The sequence below is a fragment of the Numida meleagris genome, chromosome 14, assembly GCF_002078875.1.
Source record: "Numida meleagris isolate 19003 breed g44 Domestic line chromosome 14, NumMel1.0, whole genome shotgun sequence".
Taxonomy (NCBI): Eukaryota; Metazoa; Chordata; class Aves; order Galliformes; family Numididae; genus Numida; species Numida meleagris.
The window spans coordinates 7831701-7853801 of record NC_034422.1 but is presented as its reverse complement, the minus strand read 5'-3'; the positions used below and the strand labels follow the sequence as shown (position 1 = coordinate 7853801).

Sequence of the window (22101 nt, the reverse complement as noted above, 5' to 3'; positions counted from 1 at the left end):
GATGGGCTGACGGTTGGACGTGGTGATCTTCGAGCTCTTTTCCACCCATAACGATCCAATGACCAAAGTCGCCTTTCCCGCCGGGCCGACGGGCGCGAGGCTGGGGGCGGGGCGGGGCTAGAGGCGGCCCGGGTGGGATGGCGCGCCGCCATTGGCTGACTGCGGGTGAGGTGGAGGCGCTGCAGAGATTCGTGCGCCCTCGGATTGGTGGCAGAGGGCGCATGCGCGCCACGCATCGTTGCCGAGTTCACGGAGGTGAGGAGCGGAAGCACGGCTGCACGGCGCGGCGGGATTGGACGCGCAGCTCCGAGGGGGAGGAGCTTCCCCCGGAAGCGTGCGGCTCAGAATGGGCAGGCGCCGCCGGTCGCGCGTGCGCAGTGCGGGGCGGTGCAGGGAAGATGGTGCTGATCAAGGAATTGTGAGTGCGGCCGGCCGGGAGGGGAGCGGGGCTGGAGCGGCGGGGCTCGGTGCTGCCGGGAGCAGTGGGAGCCGCCCGCGCTTCTCCTCGGTGGGGCCGTGTCGTGCCGCGAGGGCGCAGCCGTGTGGGGCCGTGGCGGGGGCCGATGCGCTCTGGGCCTCCCTCGGCTCCGCCGCGCCGGAAGCGCCCGGCCCGCCCCAGCCCGGGGCCGCGCCGCCTCGGCCGCTCCCTTCTCGCGGGCGAGGGGCCGCAGGGAGCTGTGGGAGCGGCCACCCGAGTGCTGCCGCCACCTCCCGCCGCGGCGTCCCGCAGCCTCTCCGCTGCCGCCTGGGGCGCGGCTCCGCCTGGTGCTCCCCGCGCTTCCGGCAGCGCCCGCGGGCAGTGCGCGTTCGGCCGGGCGAGGCTGCGCTCAGCTCTGCCCTGACGGGCGTGCTCCCCGAGCACGCGTTGAGATGTGAGCTCCGCTTTCCGAGCTGAAATGTTTGAGGCGGGTCAGGCCTCGGAGGTGGTTGTTTCTTTCGGTTTCTTTCAGAATGTTATGTAGTTGGAAATGGAAGTAGTTCAGTAAGGCACGCAGCCTGAAACATGAGGATCTCTGTCTTGTCAGGGATCAAGAAGTTGCATGGGAACTGCGAGACAGGAGCACAGAATGGCTCGGGTTGGAGGGACCTTAGGGCACGCAGCTCCATCCCGCTGCTGTCTCAATGAATGTGAGCTGTTACTGCTCTTTAAATGACTCATAACAGCTGTAATTGCTAACGTTCATTTCTAGGCTCTGAGGGCCCATGCGTTCTGTTGTACTTTGCACAGGCAGGGTTGTTTGTCGTGACATGTGAAAAAGCTGGAACCTCCAAGTTACAGCAGAGCTGGACGTGGAGCTTAGATTTCCTGGCCCTTCTGTGCGGCTTTTGACATTCCTACCCATGTCCCATCCCCCTCCCTACACCTTTCCCCCTTCCTGATACATTTGCCTTCTTGATTTTAAATGGATTTCTCATATTGTCTCCATTTAGCTCTACGGTCATACAGCATTTTTGAAAAGAAAACCTGAATTAACTCATGCTGACGTTTCCTTCTTGACTCTTTTTTTATAGCTTATATCTGTTGCTGAAACCTAATCGTTCATTGTATTAATTTTTCTTTTTTTCCTCTTTCAGCCGAGTGGTTTTGCCGTGTTCGGTTCAAGAGGTATGTCCTCATCTGACCTGTTCTGGTTCTGGGGGGAGGGACGGGAAGATGCCGGCGTGTTCTTTAAGTCTGTCTGCCCTGGATCCAAATGTTTCCTGCACTGTGCAGCCCCCACTCAGCTGTGCATAAGGTACCATGCGTGTAAGCCACCAGTCAGGCAGAGCTAACCTGTTGCAGATCACTGAATTTCAAAGGAGGCAGATGCCTACAGGGCAGCAGCCTTTAGTTGTTTCTGAGCCGCTCCATGGCTTACAAGCAAGAGAAGAACATTGTGCAACTGTGCACTGCAGCTGAATTTTCCTGCTGATCGAGGCATTCAGTGACCCCAAAGCTTTTCCTGAAGGCAAAGGTAGGAATGGTCTTCTGAGATCTGAAGGCAGCTATTTGAAAGGCCCTGAAATACATTCTGCTGAAACTCACTCTCAAATGTTTATATGTGTTTCTGAGAGAAAATGTTTCTCTTCTTAGAGTTTCCATTTTGTGGTCCTGCGAGGGGGGTACCTGATTGGTTAATAGTATTAATCTGGGACAGCCGGTGCTGGACTTGAGTCATTTCAAAATCTTGTAAATGAAGAATTATGTTACTTTTATTTAATTAAGAACAATAAATATGCTTTTATTGTGGGACAAACAAAGAATAACGGGTGTGTTGCGTTCAGGTGAAGGAAGCGGTGCATGGAGGTGGTGCTTGTGAGCAGCAGATGCGTTTTGCTGCACAGCCACATTGTCATAAATGCTCCTTTTATTTTTCTTTCCCAGTTTCATTTTGCTCGTACTACCAGTTTTTCTATGCGTTGATTGTTTTGTCTGGCTTAAATACTGAAATCTTCCTTCTCTTAATTTTCCAGTATCAAGTTGGTCAGCTTTATTCGGTGGCAGAAGCTAGCAAAAATGAAACAGGAGGCGGTGAAGGAATTCAAGTCTTAATAAACGAGCCTTATGAAAAAGATGATGAGAAGGGGCAATACACTCACAAAATCTATCATTTAAAGAGGTGAGAAAAACATAGATATTTGTCAGGACTAGCTCATTGTTGATTACCTTGCGGTTACCTTCAACTGTTTTCTCTTAACTATTCTGTGATCAGTAACATTGTGGAGTTCCTGCATAGCTGACTGTGGGTAACTCAGGCATCATGACCTTTACAGTGCTTAGGTAGAACGTGTTTTCTTTTTAGAATGGGAGAAATCAGTGAGGGTCTACAGTTGGCAAAAAATAATTTAAATCACGTCAATTTCTGTTTTTCACAGTAAAGTTCCTGGTTTTGTAAGAATGATTGCTCCAGAAGGCTCCCTGGTGTTCCACGAGAAGGCTTGGAATGCATATCCTTACTGTAGAACAAGTAGGTCACACCTTGTGTCTCATGCTGTCAGTGTTCGGGGATGGTCTTAAATGGTTTAGGAGAAGAGCATGTGCCGTGAAGTAGAAAGCACCTTTCACTTTTAACGTTGTGTTTTTGAGATCTCCTGTTTTGAAGAGGTGTGCTTCTAAAGAGCAGCCTCAGGGAACCGGTCTTAGAGTGCAGCGCCATTAGTGCAAGGCTATCACCTCACTCTTTCTTTGGGTGTTGAACAGAACCTGTCAGAAACCAAGTAATTTCTATAAATCTTTATAGTCGGTTGGAATGAGGTGTCCGCTTTTCTGAGATAGTTCTAATTGTGGCAGCTTTAAGAGTAGGCTCCATTTTGTTGTTTTTATTGAATGGGTGGAAGCACCTTATAGTGAACTTCCAAGATTAAAGTTAGCAAGTTGTGTTCTGCTGCAGCGTGCTGACTGCACGCACCAAAATCTCTTGGACTAATTTTGGATGTTTCTTAAGACTGAGACGTAGTCATTGTAAGCAAGGCTTTTTAGAAACAACTGTATCTAATAACACTTTTGTTTCTTTTTCAATTTCATCCCACGTGTTTCCAATGACCAGTTGTGACGGTGAGTATTTGAATTGCTATCAGTCCTACGGTGGATTGCATTGAACTGTGTTTTATTTGTTATGAGTCCTACAACTGACTCTGACTCTAGCAGGCCAGCCTCAGCCATTTCCCTGTACTTTGTGGGGGCTCCTGGCACAGAACAACTTGTTACTTTTGTCGCTACTTGGCTATAATTAGGAAGAACTGGGATTTGTCTAAGAAATGCTCTCATTTTTTAATCATCTTTAGTATCTTTGCATACTGTTACTGCTCTGTAAAGTCTGTCTTGTTAAGACATGCTAAAACAGAAGGCTAAGTCAGCTTTTTCTACAGTCTTGAATGTGGGAAGAGCAAGGAAATAATCAATCCCTGAAATCTGTTTTTCTGCAAAGTGAAATTTGGCCTCAGTTAAAATGGGTTAACTGAGAAGCGAGGTGGAGCATCGTAGCTGGGGTGTTGGGGGGGTTTTGCTATTTAAAACGAGTGGTAAAGAGATCAGCAAGACTTTATTATCCACTGTATCTATTTTGGTGATCTGTTTGAGGAAGCTTGTATGCTTCATGTTAAATTCCTTTATCTGCTCTCATGCAGACTTGATTTAGATTGTCACCCTGTGGGTACAGCATAAGGTGCTGCAAACAAGTTGCTGAACTGCTCGGCTTGTTTCCCCGTGATATGTGTGCACGCTGATGTCTGCTTTCCTACTGCTGAAATTAGAAGGGTTTTGTGCTAGGCTTTAGACATACGGTTTTATGGTAGCTAGACCTTGACGGTCATAATTGTGCTATACGTTAACATCTGCTCTTCGTTAGCTGTCACTCCAACCTCTCAGAGTGGTCTCATTAACTAAAGTATATTTGCATAGAATTTTTCCACCTTTGTTGCAGCATTCATTTAAAATGCTGTGAACATAGAAGTAAAGAATTTCAGAGCTGAGGAAGGAGGATATGAGTGACAGTATTCCCATTTCTATTTGCGTGCACGAAGCTGGGCTTAATCAGTAGGACTGCTTTCAATGCAGTACTTGGTGCTGTAGCTGATTTTTGGCTCCTGGAATCATGAAGGTTGGAAGAGACCTCCAAGATCACCTAGAACAGCTGCCCCCCTGCCACCAGTGTTGCCCACTTAGAGGCAGGTGATCTCACTGTTCCTTCTTAGGTACGCAGGAAAAGGGGCTGTTTCTCTTTATAATTTAAATAGAATGTTGGTCAAGACTTAGTGGGGACTGTTTTATTCGAATATCAATTTACCCTTACGTAAAATTTATCTACTCTGTTTAACTTAAAGTTAAGCTCAGCGAGCATGATCAAACTCATGGTTTTTATTTTAATTCTTATAGAATGAATACATGAAAGATGACTTCTTCATAAAAATTGAGACCTGGCATAAACCCGATCTGGGGACGTCAGAGAACGTGAGTTGGGATTTGGATATTCCTAACAGCAGTAATATTTTCCAAGTACTTTCATCCAAATAAAGGCTTCCTTTAGTAATGGCAGATAATCATCGTATAACGTTCAAAGTCCAACTGGTTATTTACATTAAAAAAAAAAAAAAACTTTATTCAAATCCTTCTAAAGTGGTCAGGGCTTTTCATCTAAAGAGGTACAAGAACAAGAAGGATTTTCATTTTATTTATGTGGAGGTCGGTGCAGATGCTTGATTCTCGCCAATATTAAAGCAGGTTTTCAGTAAGTGGAAACTTTTAATCTCATATTCTTTTCTCTTACACACGCCAGTGCTAGTTTGACTTTGAAACCAACATTATGCTTTATCTTTGCACGTTTCTTTAGGGTTATTTATTGAGACTTAATCTGTAAGTTTTCTGGACTGGGGTTACTCTTTTCCTCCCTCGATGGTTCGTTCAGTTCACAGGTCTCTTCAGGAGACCGTTCTATCCAGTGACAAATGCATTTGCAGAGCATTCAGGAGAGAATGATGGTCAGTATATTCTTAGTGCTTCGGTGAATTGCTTCATCCCTGAAGAAAGAACATGCTACAGAGGAGGAGAGTATTTCTTGGGCATCTCTGCTTTCTTTAAGTTTAGGTGTGCCATACAGACAACAGGTATGAAGTTAGTTGCATGCTTAGATCGCTGTGTGGCTTCGTGCCGCATGCATTCATCTGGAGTGTACTAAAGGCAGGCCTGTTCTTTAGGGAAGCAACTAGATTTAGTCAGGTTATTGACACTTGCCATGTTTGCACTGTGGAACTCGTGGAGATTTCTTTCTAAATTGGGAAGCTTATCTGTTTTACTGAATGGATGATGTTTCTAATTAGAGCTTGATTTCAGTAGCTCTGATGAATGTGAAAAACACAGCTTGATTTTAAATCCTTGTCTCCTGAATGCACTGGAACTGAAGGCTTTGTGCTGGTTTAAAATTGTTTAGTGAATTAATTTAACTCTAAAAAATAATTCCCTTTTAGAAAAGCAGAGGAAGAAATCATAGATTTTGAGAACACCGTCTGTCTTTATGAAGTCCAGAAAAAAAATATACATACTAGATGTGTACATGCTGCATAAGGTGCACCACTTTGTCAGGTGAAGGCATCAAAACCACTCCTTTTTCTTTGCAGGTGCACAATTTAGATCCGAACACGTGGAAGAGTGTTGAAGTTGTCCACATTGACATTGCAGACAGAACTCAAGTAGAACCTGGAGTAAGTAAATGCACTGATAGTGGGGGCTGGTTATAATGTGCTGCTCATTCTGTCGATGCTTTCTGTTTGCTGTGAATGAGCTGGAAGTGATATGGATTTTATCCAACAGATAAAAGAAAGTTATCTTGAATTGAATAGTTCTTTCCTGTGTTTCATGCTTTGTAAGCGTGTTTACAATTTTCAACTGTTGAGTTTGGCTCTTAGTTGCGCAACAAAAACGTGAAAGTCAACAGACTTTTGGCACAGGTGTAGATTTTATTTCCAACTGTAGACAAAGTAATTGATTTGATGGAGCAAACATCTGTGTGCTCATCTCAGTGTGTGAAGCCAAGAGCAAGAACCTACCCCAGCTGTCCTGCATGAGAGAGAACGGTATTTCCACCAAGCTCCTCTTGTGCTTCTGCTGCTACTTTTTGGCTAGAAATTCTTTGTCCCTCCACCCATCCTTCACTCTGTGGTTCAGGCAATCTCAAGAGGAACCATCAGGCTTTGCTATTGAAAACTAGAGTTTATTTTTAAACTTCTTTCATCAGAACACTTCTCAAGAAATGAGCTGCTCGTCTCTGCTGATAGCTGTGGGAATACTCTTCCGGTTTCCTCTTCATTGATTGCTTTGGTGAATGTAAGCATCCTGGGTACGCCCAGGAATCTCTTAGGAGTCTATGGTCCTTTTCCTGATTGTGTGAGGTTTAATATCTTGATATAAGAAGGAAAAAGGAGAGATTTTAGCAGTAATGGCACATGGTTATTTAGTGAAGCTGTATGCCAAACAAGGAGTTGTGTGTGGAGTGGTGGAAGCTGGCTGCTAGGTGAAGAAGAGTGTGTGGCAAAGCTTAGTGCTAGGAGTACACGCTTCCATCTTCTCTTTCCAGCTGCACTTTGAACAGAAAACATACTGATGCCTTAAATCTGATAGTGTCAACTTTCACTGAAATAAATACCGAAAGAGATGTATTGAGCTTTATCTGCCACACTGAGATTTCGCTTACAGGGCAGCACTTCAGGTTTGTGACAGCTCCCATTCTGTTCCCCGTGTTGCCCACGTTTTGTTAACCAACTCACCACGCGTGGTTGATCTGCATAAGAAGGCAGGATATGTTGATTTTAGATACTGGTTTACACAACTTTAGAGGGCACCTTCACTGTACTTCAGTGCTTGTCCTAATTCCTGGCTTACACCAACACTTCTGCGTGTTTGTGTTCACGTGATAATTTTGTGTTGGTTTTGTGCAAGGAGCTGTTCTTGAAACTGTTTAATTGTTCCTTTCCAAAAATATATACCTGGATATCTTACACTGTGGGGAGGGGACTCCTTTGCAGGAAAGTAAAGCAAGGAGGGAAAAGGCCACCGTGGTATGTGAATGGGAAAGGTGTGCTTCATGAGTTGCTATTTCTATTGCTAACATTAGTGTATAACCTGCGCTGTTGCTTAACTGATGTTTAACAGATGATCTGTGGATTTCCATGTGTGAAAATACATTGTTTGTGGAGAACCTCCCTGTAAACCAAATTCAATGTGTCTTGCCTATTTTAATGCAGCGAGGAATCGTTTTGCTGCCCCTTGTTCTTTCAGACATTCCACATGACCTTAGAGCTGACCTGGCAGGTAAATGTATGTTGTGCGTTCCCTATTCCATGCTTGGAATTGTGGCAGACAACTACAACGCTGTCATCTGTCAGAATGCTTGCTCAGTCACAGTGTGTGTAAATAAAGGGTTGTGCTTGTTATTAAGGTTTGTTGAACTTACATATTTATTCTGTTTGGAGTACTCTTAGGGAACAGCACTGCTTATGCTGCGTGCCCTCTCGCACTGCTGGGTGCCGTGGCCTGCCTTTGTATTGCGGTTTCCTTTGTACTGAAGACTGACAGATGGTGGTATGCTAAAAGAAGCTGTGCTTTTGGCTCAAGACCAAGATCCGTCTAACCCAGTATCCTGTTAGTGGCCAGTAGCAGTTACTTGTGGAAGGATAAGAAACTTGGGAAGCACAGAAAATGAAAAGCTGAGAGGTGCGGGTCTGTGGACGGATCAGTGTGTGTTTAAAGGACTTCCTGACCCTGTGGTTCCATCCGGCCTGTTGTTAGGAACTTCCATTCCCATGAGCACATCTAATCTGTTTTGAAACCATTTCCACTTCTGACCTTTGTAGCATTGTGAATTCTGTGGAGTGTTAGTTGGTACAGAGACGGCGTTGCGTGCCTGATGGTTCAGTTCATTTTGTGTGGGGAAAACAGAATTCCCTTCCTATACTTTCTGTAGAATTTTTCTTAGAGATTTTGACCTTACCTCCTTTGTCCTCCTCCACCTCCTCTTTATCGTATTTCTCCCAGGTCCTCTGTCCATCTTCATGTGGAAACCATTTCGTATGTGGAAGTCGTTGGAACTATTTTCAGTACATTATCCTCTTTTTTTTCCCCCTCCTTTTCAATATTTGATCTACAGAGTATCAGAACTATGAATGTGGAATGGTTTAATCCAGAGTCTCAGGTCACATCTTATGTTCCTACCTTCTCTTCCTTTTTTAGTGACTCCTAACACTGTTTTCAGCCATAGCAAAGTGCTGAGCAAATACTTTCAAGTTCAGATTCACAGTAGAGCCCATCGTTGTGTAGGAATCCTTGGGTCTGACTTCCACCACGTGATTCAGATTTGCATCTCCATTTCGTCCCGTAGACATTCTGTCTTGCAGAGTGCTGACTTTGAATGTAAAGTCGCTGTTTTGTTTCATGAACTTTGATCTGACTGTAGATCCCACTCTGAGTTACCTGTGGGCTGGCACCCTGCTCACACCGCTTATTTGCCCCCTTTCTTCAACTGCCAAGTGTTGGCCAGCAGAGAAGTCTCTTTAACCCAGCCTGGTAGTCTCTTCTGTTGTGAAAATCTGCACTTTCTGCCCTTCGTTTTATTTACGTGTTTATTTATTTTTGTCACAAAGAACCCAAATGTGCTCCTTTGGATAACGGTACAACTGAGGGAAGCAAACTGCGTTTTTAAAATACAATTTTGGTAAAAGTTTTGATAAACATCTTCAAGATGTATCCTTGCGTTTGGTGATTGAACCTTGGCCAAGACATTGTAGTGTGACAGTTACTTCAGTTTCCGAGCAGCAATCAGTTTAAACACAAAAAACCCGTGCCATTCTTTAAGGTACTAATGGCATGCATATGCTAACTTGTGCTCATTTAAGTATGTATAGGAATAATTCGGCCAACATCTGTGGCTTTCTTCAGGTATAGGTTTAACCCTGGCCTCGTAATCGTCTCCAGCATACAATCAAAGTAGCTTTACGTGGGTTGTGTATAAAAATCACTTCCCAGGAGAATAAGGCTTTTTAAAGAGTAAGCAGAATTGAACACTCAATTAACATCACAAGAGTCTACATTTTTGGAAACAATTTGTAAGAAACTGGAGTACAGTAAAAACGAAGAAATTGAAGTCAGATTTATAGCTGTTTCTGTGTGATGAAGAGGTTGTTAGATGTCTTCTTCTAGGTCATACTGGATCATTATATTGCTTGAAACAATGTTCTAAAAATACTATGTCATACAGGGCAGTCAAATTATTTAATGCGTGCACTAAGAGCAAGAGATCTGGGGTGTCTGTGCACTGGCAGGGGGGTTGGAACTCTGTGATCCTTGGGGTCCCTTCCAACCCAAGCCATTCCATGCTTCTATGATCCCTTGCTTTACAATTTCAATAAATATCATATCATATAGAAACGTTCTTAGTAGTCTGTAAAAGGATTTTAAAAGATTCTTGAGTGAAAGACCTGATGTTCTGAAAGCATGGTGGACCTGTCCCAGTTTGGACTCAATCTGTGATGTGATAAGCATTAAAAAGTTCAGTATTACTTGTCCAGAGGCGTAGTGTCATGTGCTGTATCGGTAATAGCCTTGGTACATCTTGTCTACGTCGTATACCTCTTAGTTTATCCATAAAATAAATAAGAATATTTATTCTGAAGAAGTAAGGGAGTGCTCAGTCAACTTAAACTTGATGTTTGTGGGGCTTCAAGCTTGTTTGTTTCATTTTGGTGCCCAGGTGAGGCGAGGGCTGCTGCTGGTGCTCAGCTGGTGGATGGTCACTGGAGGAAAGGGAAAAGAGATGACACCACCTGATGATGTTATTCCCACTGCACTGATGCCTCTTAGAGTAACTTCTAGCCTTGGTGGGCATGAATTGTAGAGAAACACCTGAGTTGAGGGTTTGTTGCAATTACTACTTTCTTAGACGTGGTTCACAGCTCTGAATAATTCTCTGTTGCAATCTGCTGCATTCATGCGTGTTGAATTGCGGTTTTAAGCAGGATGTACGCATGAAACAACATCTACATATTTCTTTGAAAAAGATTCTGACTTCTCTATCTCCTTACGCAGCTGCACGGTGCTTGCCTGACTAGTTTTCAGGAGAGCTTCGGGGTTTTTTAGCTGTAATATTTCTTCCAACTGTTGCCTGTTTTTCTTCCTAACAAGGACTTGTTGCTGCCAGGAGTTAAGCACTTGCTGCACAGATATTTTCCTTAAACTTTGCAAAGAGCTGTTGTTTATTTGTACTCTGGCTCTAGGCCAGTCTACTCGGTTGCATGCTGGTAGGGTTTGTACATTGTGAAGAGCTCCTACTGTGCTCCCTTGTCCTTCTGGGCTTCAGTCTAACAGGATGCGGTAGAAGTGATTCTTGAAAGGTCTTGGTTCAGAGCTTCAGGAGATGGTTTCTAGCAACATTACTGTGACTCATCTCTTTTCTTTGCATTTTTGTTTTCGCTCTACTTTTCGCTTAGGGAGAGTACTTATTTCCGTGTTACAAGTCATGCCACAGGAGTGGAAAAGAGAGGTAGCATGGAATGGTTGGAATTGAAGGGACCCCTGAAGGCCACCAGGTCCCACTGCCTGCAGTGCACAGGGACACCCACAGCTCCATCAGTGCTCACAGCCATCCGGTTGCTCAGGGCCACGTGCAGGGCATGCTGTGCTTGTCCTAAATAAAGCTCAGGAATTTCACTGAGAAAGAACAGGAAAGCATGATGATATTGTGAAGAAGTGCTAAGTGAACGGGGCTGGCCCCGTGTGTTCAAGCGCGTATGTGTTCTAACTTTTAACCTGTTCATTTTAAGTCCTTCACCTGAATGGCTGCAAGCGATGAATCCACTGCTGCACCTACGACAGACTGAAATATGGCAGCTCTTGTGTTTCGTGATTCTGTTTAAAACATCTCTACCCCAAACCAGCTGCAGTGCTTGCACGAGGGATTGGTAAACGAACAAAATGATGGTTAGAAAACTGTTTACTTGTTGCAATAGTTTGATCCCTTCAGTATCTTCTGTTCTGGTGTTTGAGTGGGGTCGCTGACGAGCGGTCATAACCAGTATTTTAGAACAGGAAATATGTAAAAACACTTGACTTAAATATATTTCTTACCAGTGATTTACTTGTGAAGAAAATTCCTTTTTTTTTTTTTTTTTTCCCAGCCAAGGGCTGTTTAAAAGATATCTATATATAGGCATAAGATGAAGCCTTCAAAATGTGCTGTGGACCTGAGGATTGGAGCAGATTGCAGCTGTCTTCACCCACAGTGTTTGGAAATCACTAATGGGATGAGAAGTCTGCAGCTGGTGGCAAGCAGCGTTGCTGTGCCCCTGTGCTCACCTCGTTGGCTCCTGAAGGAGCCGGAGCGCTAACGAGGCCAGCAGGCTCTCACCCTGTGCTGCTGTGTGCTTGCAGCTGTAATTGGGAGTCAGGGCTCTGTTCTGTATGCCACACATGTCGTACGTGAGGGCACGCTGCTCATTTTGATGCCTGTAAAAAGGACACGCTTTATTCCGGTAAAATCATAAATGAGTGGGGTTTTCCTAAGTGACAAATGTTGCTGTCGGTCCTTCTGCAGTGATGACAATTCTGGGGTAGGCCTGCATACACATGTTGCTGAATTTTCAGTGTTAGCATACGGTGCTCGTGCTGATTCCTCACATTATTCCTGTGTGGTGGATGAAGAATTCTCTTAGTATCTGTGGGAGCGCCCTGCTAAAGCTGTCTGGCAATTATTCGGGCTCTTTGTATAAATATATTGTTTCAATTAAGAGGGAAAGATAGGAGGAAATGCTGTTTTGTGGACACAGTGAAAACGTATCCGTTAGCAATGAGGCTGAAGATCTTCTGAACCTGCACGTGTTTCTAGGAAAGCCGATCAGTTGATATATATTTAAATGATCTGAGCATCTATTAATGCTTTCTACATACGGTAACTAGGGGGTGGTGTGGGGCCTTCAGTGACGGCGAGACCGCTGAATTCATACGATAGCTGCTGGATTGCATGTGCAGCATTCCCACCTGGTGAACTCAGGTACATGAGTGAGACATGCAAAACGGGGAGATGGGATGGGACGGGACTGCTCTGGGGGCTGAGGAGGATGCTGTTGTGCAGGTCGTTACTCCCAGGCTTGTTTGGCTTCCCCATTCCCATGTAATACTAATGGAGATGCCAACAAAATGGGGGAAAAACGAGACCCTTCGGAAAAGTGGGGAAGGGCAACACTTTTGCACGGTTAATTAGTTACTAATTACCACAGCATGCAAGTGGGGACAAGAATAAAAGTGGAGAGGAAAACCCAGTGAAGTGCTGCTCCATAAATGAAGAGTTCATATAAAACCAAGCAACAAACGAAGCACGTCAGTGAGGAGCCAGCTTCTTCTCCCTTGGGTTGCTGGATCTGCCCGTGGGCTGAGTGCATCCTTCCATGCAGCACCTGTTACTGCCCACTGAGACGGGGTATTAGATTAGAGCAGACTCGGGTTAACCCAGCTGTGCGGTGTGCTGGTGTCGGGGTTATCTCACGTGTGTGTATCTGCTGTCGGTGAAGGCAGTTCTCCAAGGCGCTGTGGATGTGGCTGGATGCCGTCGCTGCACCTCACAGGGAGCACTGCCCCTGCAGCTCTGGTGTCAGAGATCCTTTCTTACAATTATCCCTATCTCGAGGCGGATAGTGTTGAATTTTGAATGCTGGTGATGCGGTAGAGAGATGGAGCCTTAGTTTTAATTCATCTCTAAAGCAATTTGCAGATGGGATTCTTTGCAACAGCTCTGTGATGCAGGAGTGGGGGGAATGGCAATAGCTGCTTTCGTGGCAGTGTTTCTTTCATTTGATGCCCTGCAAATGTTGTCCTCATCAGGATTTGTTTTTAAGAACAGCGCGTTAACTTTGCTCAGCGTTCTTGGGGCTGTTCTGCAGCACCCACCGAGTACTCGTCCTGCTTAGAAGTCACTGAAGCTTTTACAGTTCTCTTGGGTTGCCTGGCTGTAGTGGTTTCCTTGGGCACGTGTTTCCCGTACGTCACATAAACCTTTCTTGTCCTCGGTACCGAGATCAGGGGTTCCTAACCTGTCCTAATTCCCAAATAACTGTCACTATGAGATAATCATTTCTGTACCCCTCATCAGGAAAAGTGAGCAATTCCGTTGGGAGCGTTTCCCATCGCTCAGCTCTGTTGCTGGTGGCTTTGTTCCCATTTATATGGCTGGCCTGGTCAGCAGCGATGCCTGCCCCGTAACGCAGTGCCGTGGGAGCTGCTGCCTTGTGCCCGCTCTGTGCCGAGGCCGGCAGCGTGCCCTGCAGCCTGGGGTCAGCCAGCTCCTGACTTCTCAGGTTAGCTCACTCGTGCCTTCTTCCCTTTCTGCTCTGATGGATCGCTCAGGAGCGGACGTGTGTTCCAGCGTGGGAAATGTTAGCGTGCTGATTTCGGTGTTCTTATTCCTTTCCCCCCTCAAAAGCTTACGAACCTGAAAGGATAGTGCCTATAGCACAGTGCCCAGCACAAGGAAACTGGGAGCGAGGAGTGGGCCCAGGGTGCTGTCCTGCTGTAAAGACGTGGCTGGTGATGGGCAGTGAGCGAGCAGGCGTGACGGAGTTTCAACTCCAACTTAAACCAGACTGAAAACCCGCTCTGCTCTCTCTGCTCCAGGCTGCTGGGTGAATCAGTTTGCTCGCCGTGAGCAGCAGCTTGATGCAGGGTTTTGCTGGAGCTGTTTCTTTCTGACACTCAGGGTTGTTTGTTTTTTATATTATAGGACTACAAAGCTGATGAAGACCCTGCGTTATTCCAGTCGGTTAAGACTAAGAGAGGACCTTTGGGGCCAAACTGGAAGGTAATAAGAACTCATTTTACAGCCTTAGGAAGTCTCATCAGCAAAGAAAAAAAACAGTTTGCCAGTCCCCTAGAGACCAGCACTAGTTGCATTAGTGCTAGAACGGAGGGCAGACATTGAATATTTCTTTTCTTGTGTATTCAGCTGAAGTTCTAAATGTATTAATAAGCAAAGTTACTGTCTGCTGCTTGTTTAATATCACTACTAAAACAAAGCAGCGCCAATTAAATTGGGTGAATGTTGTCCGTACTCAAGACTGACATCTGAATATGCGCTGTGATGAATCGCGTGCTGCTTCCAGGCATTGAGTTCTCCTCCTCTTACAGCTGTTTGTAAAAAACCAAGTAATTCCCCTCCGTCCTTGGGTCACACAGCCCCGCGTGGGCCTTGCCCGTACCAGCCTCGTGCTGCTTCCCTGAGGAGGAAGGAACCAGCATCTCAGGCAGAACACAAATCTGTGCTCTCCCCATAGTCCTGCTTGTTATTCACGCGCAGAGCATGCCAGGGTTGGATTCCTTTTTTGTAGTATATGGACAAAGCAGAACTGAGTTAAATTTGTTTTCTGTTCTTGTGGGAAGTAAACTTCAGGGGTGATGATGTGATTTATATGATCTGCGTCTTTTCTAGTGTGAGTGTTTTCCACCATTACGCTGAGAAAATTGATACAGCTTAGACTATAATTGCCTTTGGGTAATAGCCCCAGAAGTATAAAATAATTTGGCACTAGCTATTGTAATTAAGCTTCATTGTCCCCTCCAAACCTCGGGGAGTATGTTGTAGTGGAAATCATGAAAATGAAATCAATGCTAAAACTGAGATTTAAAATATATATTTGCAGCATAATGGAATTGTCTTGTAGATACATAAGATAGTTATAGATGTAATTCAGTTGTTTATTAATCCCTGTTGCTCTGTGTTGAGATGAGGGCAGTCATTTACTAAGATGCAGAATAATATTAAACGCATTTCACTGATGTCAATTAAGAAAAAAATCTTTCCAATTGTCCATAAACAGAAAGAACTAGCAACTGATGAAGAGTGTCCTAAAATGTGTGCTTACAAGTTGGTGACTATTAAATTTAAATGGTGGGGACTGCAGAACAAAGTGGAAAACCTTATACAGAAGGTAAGTGCTTCATGCTCAGAGCGAGTAGCTGCAATTGCTTCGCTAGCGTGTGGCAGAATGCAGGCCTATTATGTTTTCTTATCTTCTTAAAGCAAGAAAAAAGGATATTTACCAACTTCCACCGCCAGCTGTTCTGTTGGATTGACAAGTGGATCGATCTGACTATGGAAGACATCAGGAGGATGGAGGATGAGACTCAGAAGGAGCTGGAAGCGGTAAGAGCGCCTTCAGGCCGATGTTTGCGTGCTATCTACGGCGATGCCATTTAGTGTTTGGGTACTGAAGCATACTAAGTTTTATCCATTCCCTTGTGTGCATTTGGGCAACTGCTGATGAGCATTATAGCCCCTCTAGTGGTTCTCCTATGCAGACCCATGCACTTCAGGCTTCTGCATGCTGTGCTGTGTCAGGCTGGAAGTGCTGTAAGGTCGGTGTTTCTGATGTCACTGAATCTGGGATGCCTGCTTTGCCCATCTCTTTATCTGTGCTCTCACGCTCGTTGCACAAAATCACCCTCAGTGCATTTATTTTTCTCACCACTTGTCAGAGCCATCGTCAATTTTGTATCGTTTTGCTCTCGTTCATTTCTCATCATCGTTAGACCCGGTTACTTTTCCTCTTCAAGCACATTGTGCAATGATCTTGTACAGGGCACATGACAACAGCAGCACTTATCCTCGTTAGCACAGCAAAACCGAGAATCTTACTTGCAAAAAAGGAAGCCAGCAAAGTGAATGGGCTTATCAATTTACGTGCTTTAGTGGCTGTGAGGATCAAGTACGCATAGTTTAATCCATCTTTGGACTGATGTCTCGAAGGAAATCCATCCGTTGGGTATGTTCGGTGTGCTTTCTTTTAAGAGGTAGAGGAGCATCATAGGCTGAGCAAGAAGCCTTCCTCTCCAGTCTGTTTCCAGAGCGTGGCCTTCGACACGAGCCCTTCTCACTTTTAAATCCTCCAGTTTGTGGAGTCTGTTCTATTTCCTTCCTATTTTGCTCATTATGTCCAAAACCTATTCACCTGTTGCTTTCCTTCCGTTGTCTTGGTGCTGTCAAGACACGAGGTGTTTTCAGCTCTCACTTGCTTTTTTGCATGGTTTTACTCAATGTCAGCCGCCAGCCATATTTAAACAGGCTGCCTCATGGTTTTGACTCACTGTTGGCAGTGGGTTTGGAAATGCTTTTTGTGGTTTGAGCCTAGCACATCTTTTCTTTCAGTATCAAAACTAGCTGTAACTCTTCCGTCCCCACTTGGTGTTTAATCTTTATCAACAGCATGGAAATTTTGGGATCTGGAAGAGGTGTATTTTCGCTGTTGGTGCTTTTAGGTGGATGGTGTGAGGTGGTAAAACCAGCTGTTCTCTTCAGGTAGCTGGAGGGAAGGTCTGCCCCATCAGCTCCTGGAATAGATTTTGGGAAGAATGAACCTGCTCTCTGTTGCAAACATTGCACTCTCTCATTGGCACTGGGGTATTTTTGATTATGGAAAGGCGTTCTCTCAGATCACACAGATTTCTTCTTGAATCCTACTTTATGGCAGAACCTGTTTCTTAGGGCTGCCTATTCCTAAGTGCCCGTGGAGGGGGAGGAGGAACCCCTGTCCTCTCGTTAACTGATTTTTGTCAGGAGGGTTTTCTGCTGCACACCCATATTTCTATTCCACGTGTTTTCTCTGAGAAGGGGCAGTGGCCGTGTGAGGAGTGCAGACGAGGTATGGATTGCAATGAGGTTGGCTGTGTGCTTGGGGCAGTGTCCCTTTGGTGTCCCTGTGGTTGTTTGTCATCTTACAAAGTTCTGCTTCACATGTCTCCGTGTTAAGTAACCCTTCTTTAAAACGCTTTTTGCAAAACATTTGCTGCTCTTTGGTTCTTTTTTAGTTAAGCCAAGCCCAGTTTGCATGTGTCTGGGTGTAACACCTTTGTTTTTAAATGCCAAACCTCTTTCCTGTTTTCTTGTTCTGCCAAGCAGTGCAGCTAGTTTGTTTCAGGTAGCTCGCCACGTATGAGCTCATCTTCAAGAACTGAAGTGCATTGCTTTTTGCAAAAGTCACATCTTCACCATGCTGACACAGCTGTTCTCTGTGTATTGTGAAATGTGAGAGGAGGGGGCACCTACTGCTGAAGTACTTTGGCTTTTTCCTTACTGTTTAAATAGAGGTATCTGTGAACATCCAGACGTGATGCAGTGCTGAGGTGTTGGTGGTGGCATGCTCCTTTAGGAGAATACACCAAAGGCAAAGACATCACTGCAAATACAACACGAACATTAACTTTACCCCAAGCATTTGGTTTTGTTTCATATTCAACTACTTCATCCATTGTGCTAAGTAGTAAATCCTGCATGTACCATAAAATATTTCTTCTATGGCCTGGACTACTGGGAAGCAAGGGCTTAGTGGTAGAGTGCCTGATATATTGACGAGAGTATCTTTGTGCTTCCATCCCTTCAGAGAAATAGCTTCTGACACTGCTGTGTTATGCAGTGTGACAGTGCTTAAACAGCAACAAGTGCAGGAAGCAAACGTGGTGCTGCAGGCAGCATTGCATTTCCCTAGGATACACTGCTTTCTTTCGCTGTTCCCTTTCTCTCCGATGCCCTTTCTTCATTCTAGTTGAAGTTACTCTTTCCCTTTAGATTCTGTGGACATTTCAGTTCTTTTGTTGGTCCCCTTCTTCATCTTAATTCAATATTAATTGTCAGGATCTCTGCTTCTGTTACTTTTCTGTTGCTCTGTGACTCCTCACCTGTGTTCTTCCAGAGTTTCTCAATGCCAGCCCATCTTTCTCATTTTTTTTCCTTTCACATAGTGCTTTATGCATCTGACTCCTGGAGGTGAGGAGCACCTGTAGCTCATTACATACACATCAGCTAATCACTGCGTAGCAGGAGAGTGTCTGACCCTGCCAAAGCACTGTCGTACACCTCATGTCCTTGAGCATTTCAAGCAGGGTGGCTCTGAGGCATCGTAGGCTGACAGAAATCTGAGGAGCATCATTTACAGCTGCTGTGTGGTTCCCGGGCGTCCCTCACCCCAACAAACCCGCTGTGTGTCCCCAGCCTCCCCAAACCTTCAGCTGAGGCTGGTTCTGGTTTTGGTCTTGGCCATGCAGATTGTGACTTCTCTCTTACTAACCAACGGCATGATAGGTTCTTTACATGGTAGCTCACAGTTTTATTTTACGTTTAGATGCGTAAGAAGGGTTCCGTTCGAGGCACATTGGCCGCTGACGTCTAGAGGAGTTCTCTGTAGGTTCTGAGGCAAATCAAGCTGTGTAAGTTAACTGCTGGATGGAAAAGGAGAAAAGTGACTGATAAATGTATGGGAATTGCTGGCAGAACGATACCAGATAATGCTCCTGGGCCTTGAGCTCCTTCCTGTTTGAGAGCCTTGATGTGATCAACAGCTGGAGGAGACGTTTTGTGTCCAGGGGACACGAGAGACCTCTGCACACAGCCACTGTAAAAACAACTGCGGGTGCTCGGTCTGTTTGCAGAATGCCTTACACCCTGGCCGTAGAACCTGCTTCCTCCTGTATTGCTAGTGCAGAAACCCAAGGTGCATGACCCGTTGTCATCACTGTGCTGGCTCTGAGCTCTGAAGCCTGCAAGTAATTTCCTGGGCACGTCCTGCAGGAGTCACTCTCCTGTGATACGTGGACTTAATCCACATAATTGAGGGAAACTGTGGACTGTCGCCCTTAAAGCACGTTAATTTCTTAAAATCCAGTTCCACACAGATGCTTATAAATATTAAAGAGCATACAAATAGTCACCGCAGGAAGCAGCATTTCCCGAGATTGGCAAACGTTTGAGTGTTTGTGTCTATTGATGCTGGTATTTCCCTGTGTGACTGCTGAAGTACCACAGGTGGGATCCCAGTGGCAGCAGCTGTAAGGTCCTGCTGGTCTGTGTGAGGGCCCTGGGGCACCTTGCATTGCTGTGCTCCGAATTGCTCGGTCTCAGTGGTGCTGCCCTGCGCACTTATTATTGGAGGTTAATTAAGCTACCTGTTTGGCACTTAACGTTTCAAGGAGCTTTGAATGCTTACCCGTGTGTTTTCTTTCTCCGCAGTTACGTAATCAAGGCCAAGTCAGAGGAACAAGTGCTGCCAATGATGAATGATGATGGATTTAACCGTCACGTGCAGTGTCGCATTACAAATGTGTGTGTGGATGCATGATTATTTGTATATAATTATATATACGCACATGCATACTGAAGGGGGTTGTTACAGTGTCTCCAGGGTACTACTCTACCTGTCCTCAGCAAAGATGCAAAGGAAACTGCTTTCATTATGTATACCTGAAGCAAATAAAAATCAACTGAGTAGAGTCATTTCAAGGTTGAATTAACGGCAGAATTCTGTTAACTGGTATGTTTCATGAATGTCAATACTGGACCAATTTATGCCCTAGTTTCCCCCCCCCCACCCCCCCATCCCAGTCACTCTGCTCCACCTTGACCCCGTCTCATTGTAAAGAAACGGATTCGAATAAGTTAACTTCAATTCCGTGTCTTCCCTATGTGATTATTTTTGAAATAGGAACAATGAATGTATTTATAGCTATTTATTTCCGGGTGGTCATTATCCTCTAGTCAAATCAGAACGAAGTTGCTCACGGTGGAAATGGGAAGACTTTTACTGCTGAATGAGTCTGACCCCAACTTTACCCACCGGTCACAAAGGGGGGGGAAAAAAAAAAAAAAGTGTTTTATTGGATTTTTTTGTACACTGAAACGCGGATGTTTTTTCTTCATTAAAATGGGCAAGATTAAGGAAAAACGGCTTGTGATTTATGAAACACTTGCAATTTGGAATCTTCCAGAAGCAGCTTTCTAGGCAAAGAAGATTGGTCGAGTACGTCTTCGCCACGCCGAGGTAGCGAAGGCAGAGACCTTCTCGAACGTAATCCCGAGAATGAAAGCGCTGGATTCCAGAGTTTCACTTTGGAAGTTAATGCAAATTGTCTTGATTTCACACACATCACACAATGGAATATAATGGTGATTTTTTTAGCTCTTTTCATGTTGAAAATACACTTTAAAAAGAAATGTATACTTTCAGGTATGATGAAAGTTTAAATTGTAGCATCTAACATGTTTCTCTGATCTTTGTCAGTAGATACTTACCAAGCAGTGTAATAACGACGTCTGTAGATAACTCTCAAACAGGGGAACACAGTCAGCGTTTTTTAAGAAGATCTCCAGGTAGAGCATCATAGACATATCTTATCAAAGTGCTCGCTAGATGAGAAACCAACTATTTTAGAAACACTAGATAGGTAAAGTTCTATTACTGCCTGCTTTCCTCCCAGTATCCCCAGTAACCTCAGTAGGACAAGCCTTGCTTAAGCTCCCATCTTTGTAATATCCCATCCATGCTCTTTTGAACCATTTTTTTTTTACTTACTCTGCTTACGAACGGAGCGATCTGATTTCTCCTCCGTGTCCGTGACAAAATCTGCCTGAACTTGAAGCCGGGTGAGCGCACCCCGCTGCTGCCTGGCTCTCCTGGCTGCTTCCTCCCTCCCGTCCTCCGTGCTGCCAGGTGGGGAGGGTTCTCTGTTTGTTTTCCCTCTCTGGCTGAGCGGTTCGATGGATGTTTGTGACAGCGGGAGGTTGGCTCTGTAAATAGACACGTGGACCTACGTGCGCACACTTCCACTCACAGCCGTGCTGCAAGGAGGGCTGCTGCAAGCCTGGGAACCCAAGGGCTCCGTTCTCTTTCCAGTGGTAGAATGCCAGTCTCGCTGTCACTTCTGGGACTTACAATGCCAGCTGAGAGAAGGGGACCCTGCGAGTTCAAAAATACGCAACCAGTTGTGAAAATCGGAGAGGATTCATCTTGTAGTGGATGTAAAATGTTTAGTTGACTTTGGCAGACTTTGGTGCGACCTACAGCGAAACAGTCAGTGAAATTTAAATAAATTTGATGATAAAACGCTCTGTCTCTTGTCTTAGGTGTTAGTGGTCGTGGTTTGCTGATGATGTGGTGCTTAGCTTCACTGGGCTGCGTAGGAAGTTGGAAGTGCTCTGTGGATGCACTGCGGTGTTGTGAGCTCAGCAGCAGTGGGGTAGGGGCTTGGGTCAGGTTGTTGGTTTGGGTTAGGGTTCTGAGCGGAGTAACTCCTGGCTGGAACCCTGACGCCATGTGGAGCATGGAGAAGGTGCTTTACTTTCTTTGTATGCTATGAATGTCTACCTCAGCGTGCCAGGCTAAGCATTCTGCAGACGTTTCCATGTGATGTTCGTGGAACTGAGCAGTGCTGTGGTTGGTTGTGGCTGTCTTCCTATGTTACAGGTGCTGCTCATCCTGTACCCTGTCCCTGCGAGGAAAGGATGGCCCCGCTATGCAGACAGAATAGGTTGGAGAGCTCATTTCTCGTTCGGAGGAGGAAGCAGCGGTGCTGCCAACATGGCATTAGGAAGCAGAGGCGCAGAAATCACCTTGCCCGGTGCAGAGGCTGACTGATGAAAGCACGGCTCCTTCAGAGCAAAGCAAAGCTCCTCACAAAACGCTTGAGGAGTGAAGAGGCAGGTGAGCATTCAGGTCTCATGGCAAGGATGTCTGAGAAACTGTTTAACATTGAGGTAAGACAACGTAAGCATGGATCAGGGGTCTGGGGTGGAGTCAGCACCGGAGAAGGGATCACGGAGTTGTGGG

At 45.3% G+C, this 22101-nt stretch overlaps 1 protein-coding gene across 2 annotated transcripts; it reads left to right on the top strand.

Annotated features, from left to right (window-relative positions):
- On the top strand, window positions 302–21378 carry PITPNB (phosphatidylinositol transfer protein beta). 2 transcript variants are annotated; one of them, XM_021412787.1, is made up of 12 exons: window positions 302–418; window positions 1576–1606; window positions 2455–2600; window positions 2857–2948; window positions 3528–3535; window positions 4856–4930; window positions 6094–6177; window positions 14235–14312; window positions 15328–15438; window positions 15531–15653; window positions 18625–18709; window positions 19509–21378. In XM_021412787.1, the coding sequence occupies exons 1-11, from the start codon at window positions 399–401 to the stop codon at window positions 18670–18672; spliced, it is 816 nt and encodes a 271-aa protein (XP_021268462.1). In that variant the 5' UTR covers window positions 302–398; the 3' UTR covers window positions 18673–18709; window positions 19509–21378. The 2 variants fall into 2 exon arrangements, with proteins under 2 accessions (XP_021268462.1, XP_021268461.1); XM_021412786.1 differs by lacking the exon at window positions 18625–18709.

What these genes read in the sequence shown, in the direction of transcription:
- PITPNB (XM_021412786.1), top strand. Translation starts at nt 399, where the DNA reads ATGGTGCTGATCAAGGAATT. An exon ending in GAACTCAAGTAGAACCTGGA is followed by an intron (nt 6,178 to 14,234) that starts GTAAGTAAATGC and finishes TTTATATTATAG; the next exon opens with GACTACAAAGCTGATGAAGA. An exon ending in CTCAGAAGGAGCTGGAAGCG is followed by an intron (nt 15,654 to 19,508) that starts GTAAGAGCGCCT and finishes CTTTCTCCGCAG; the next exon opens with TTACGTAATCAAGGCCAAGT.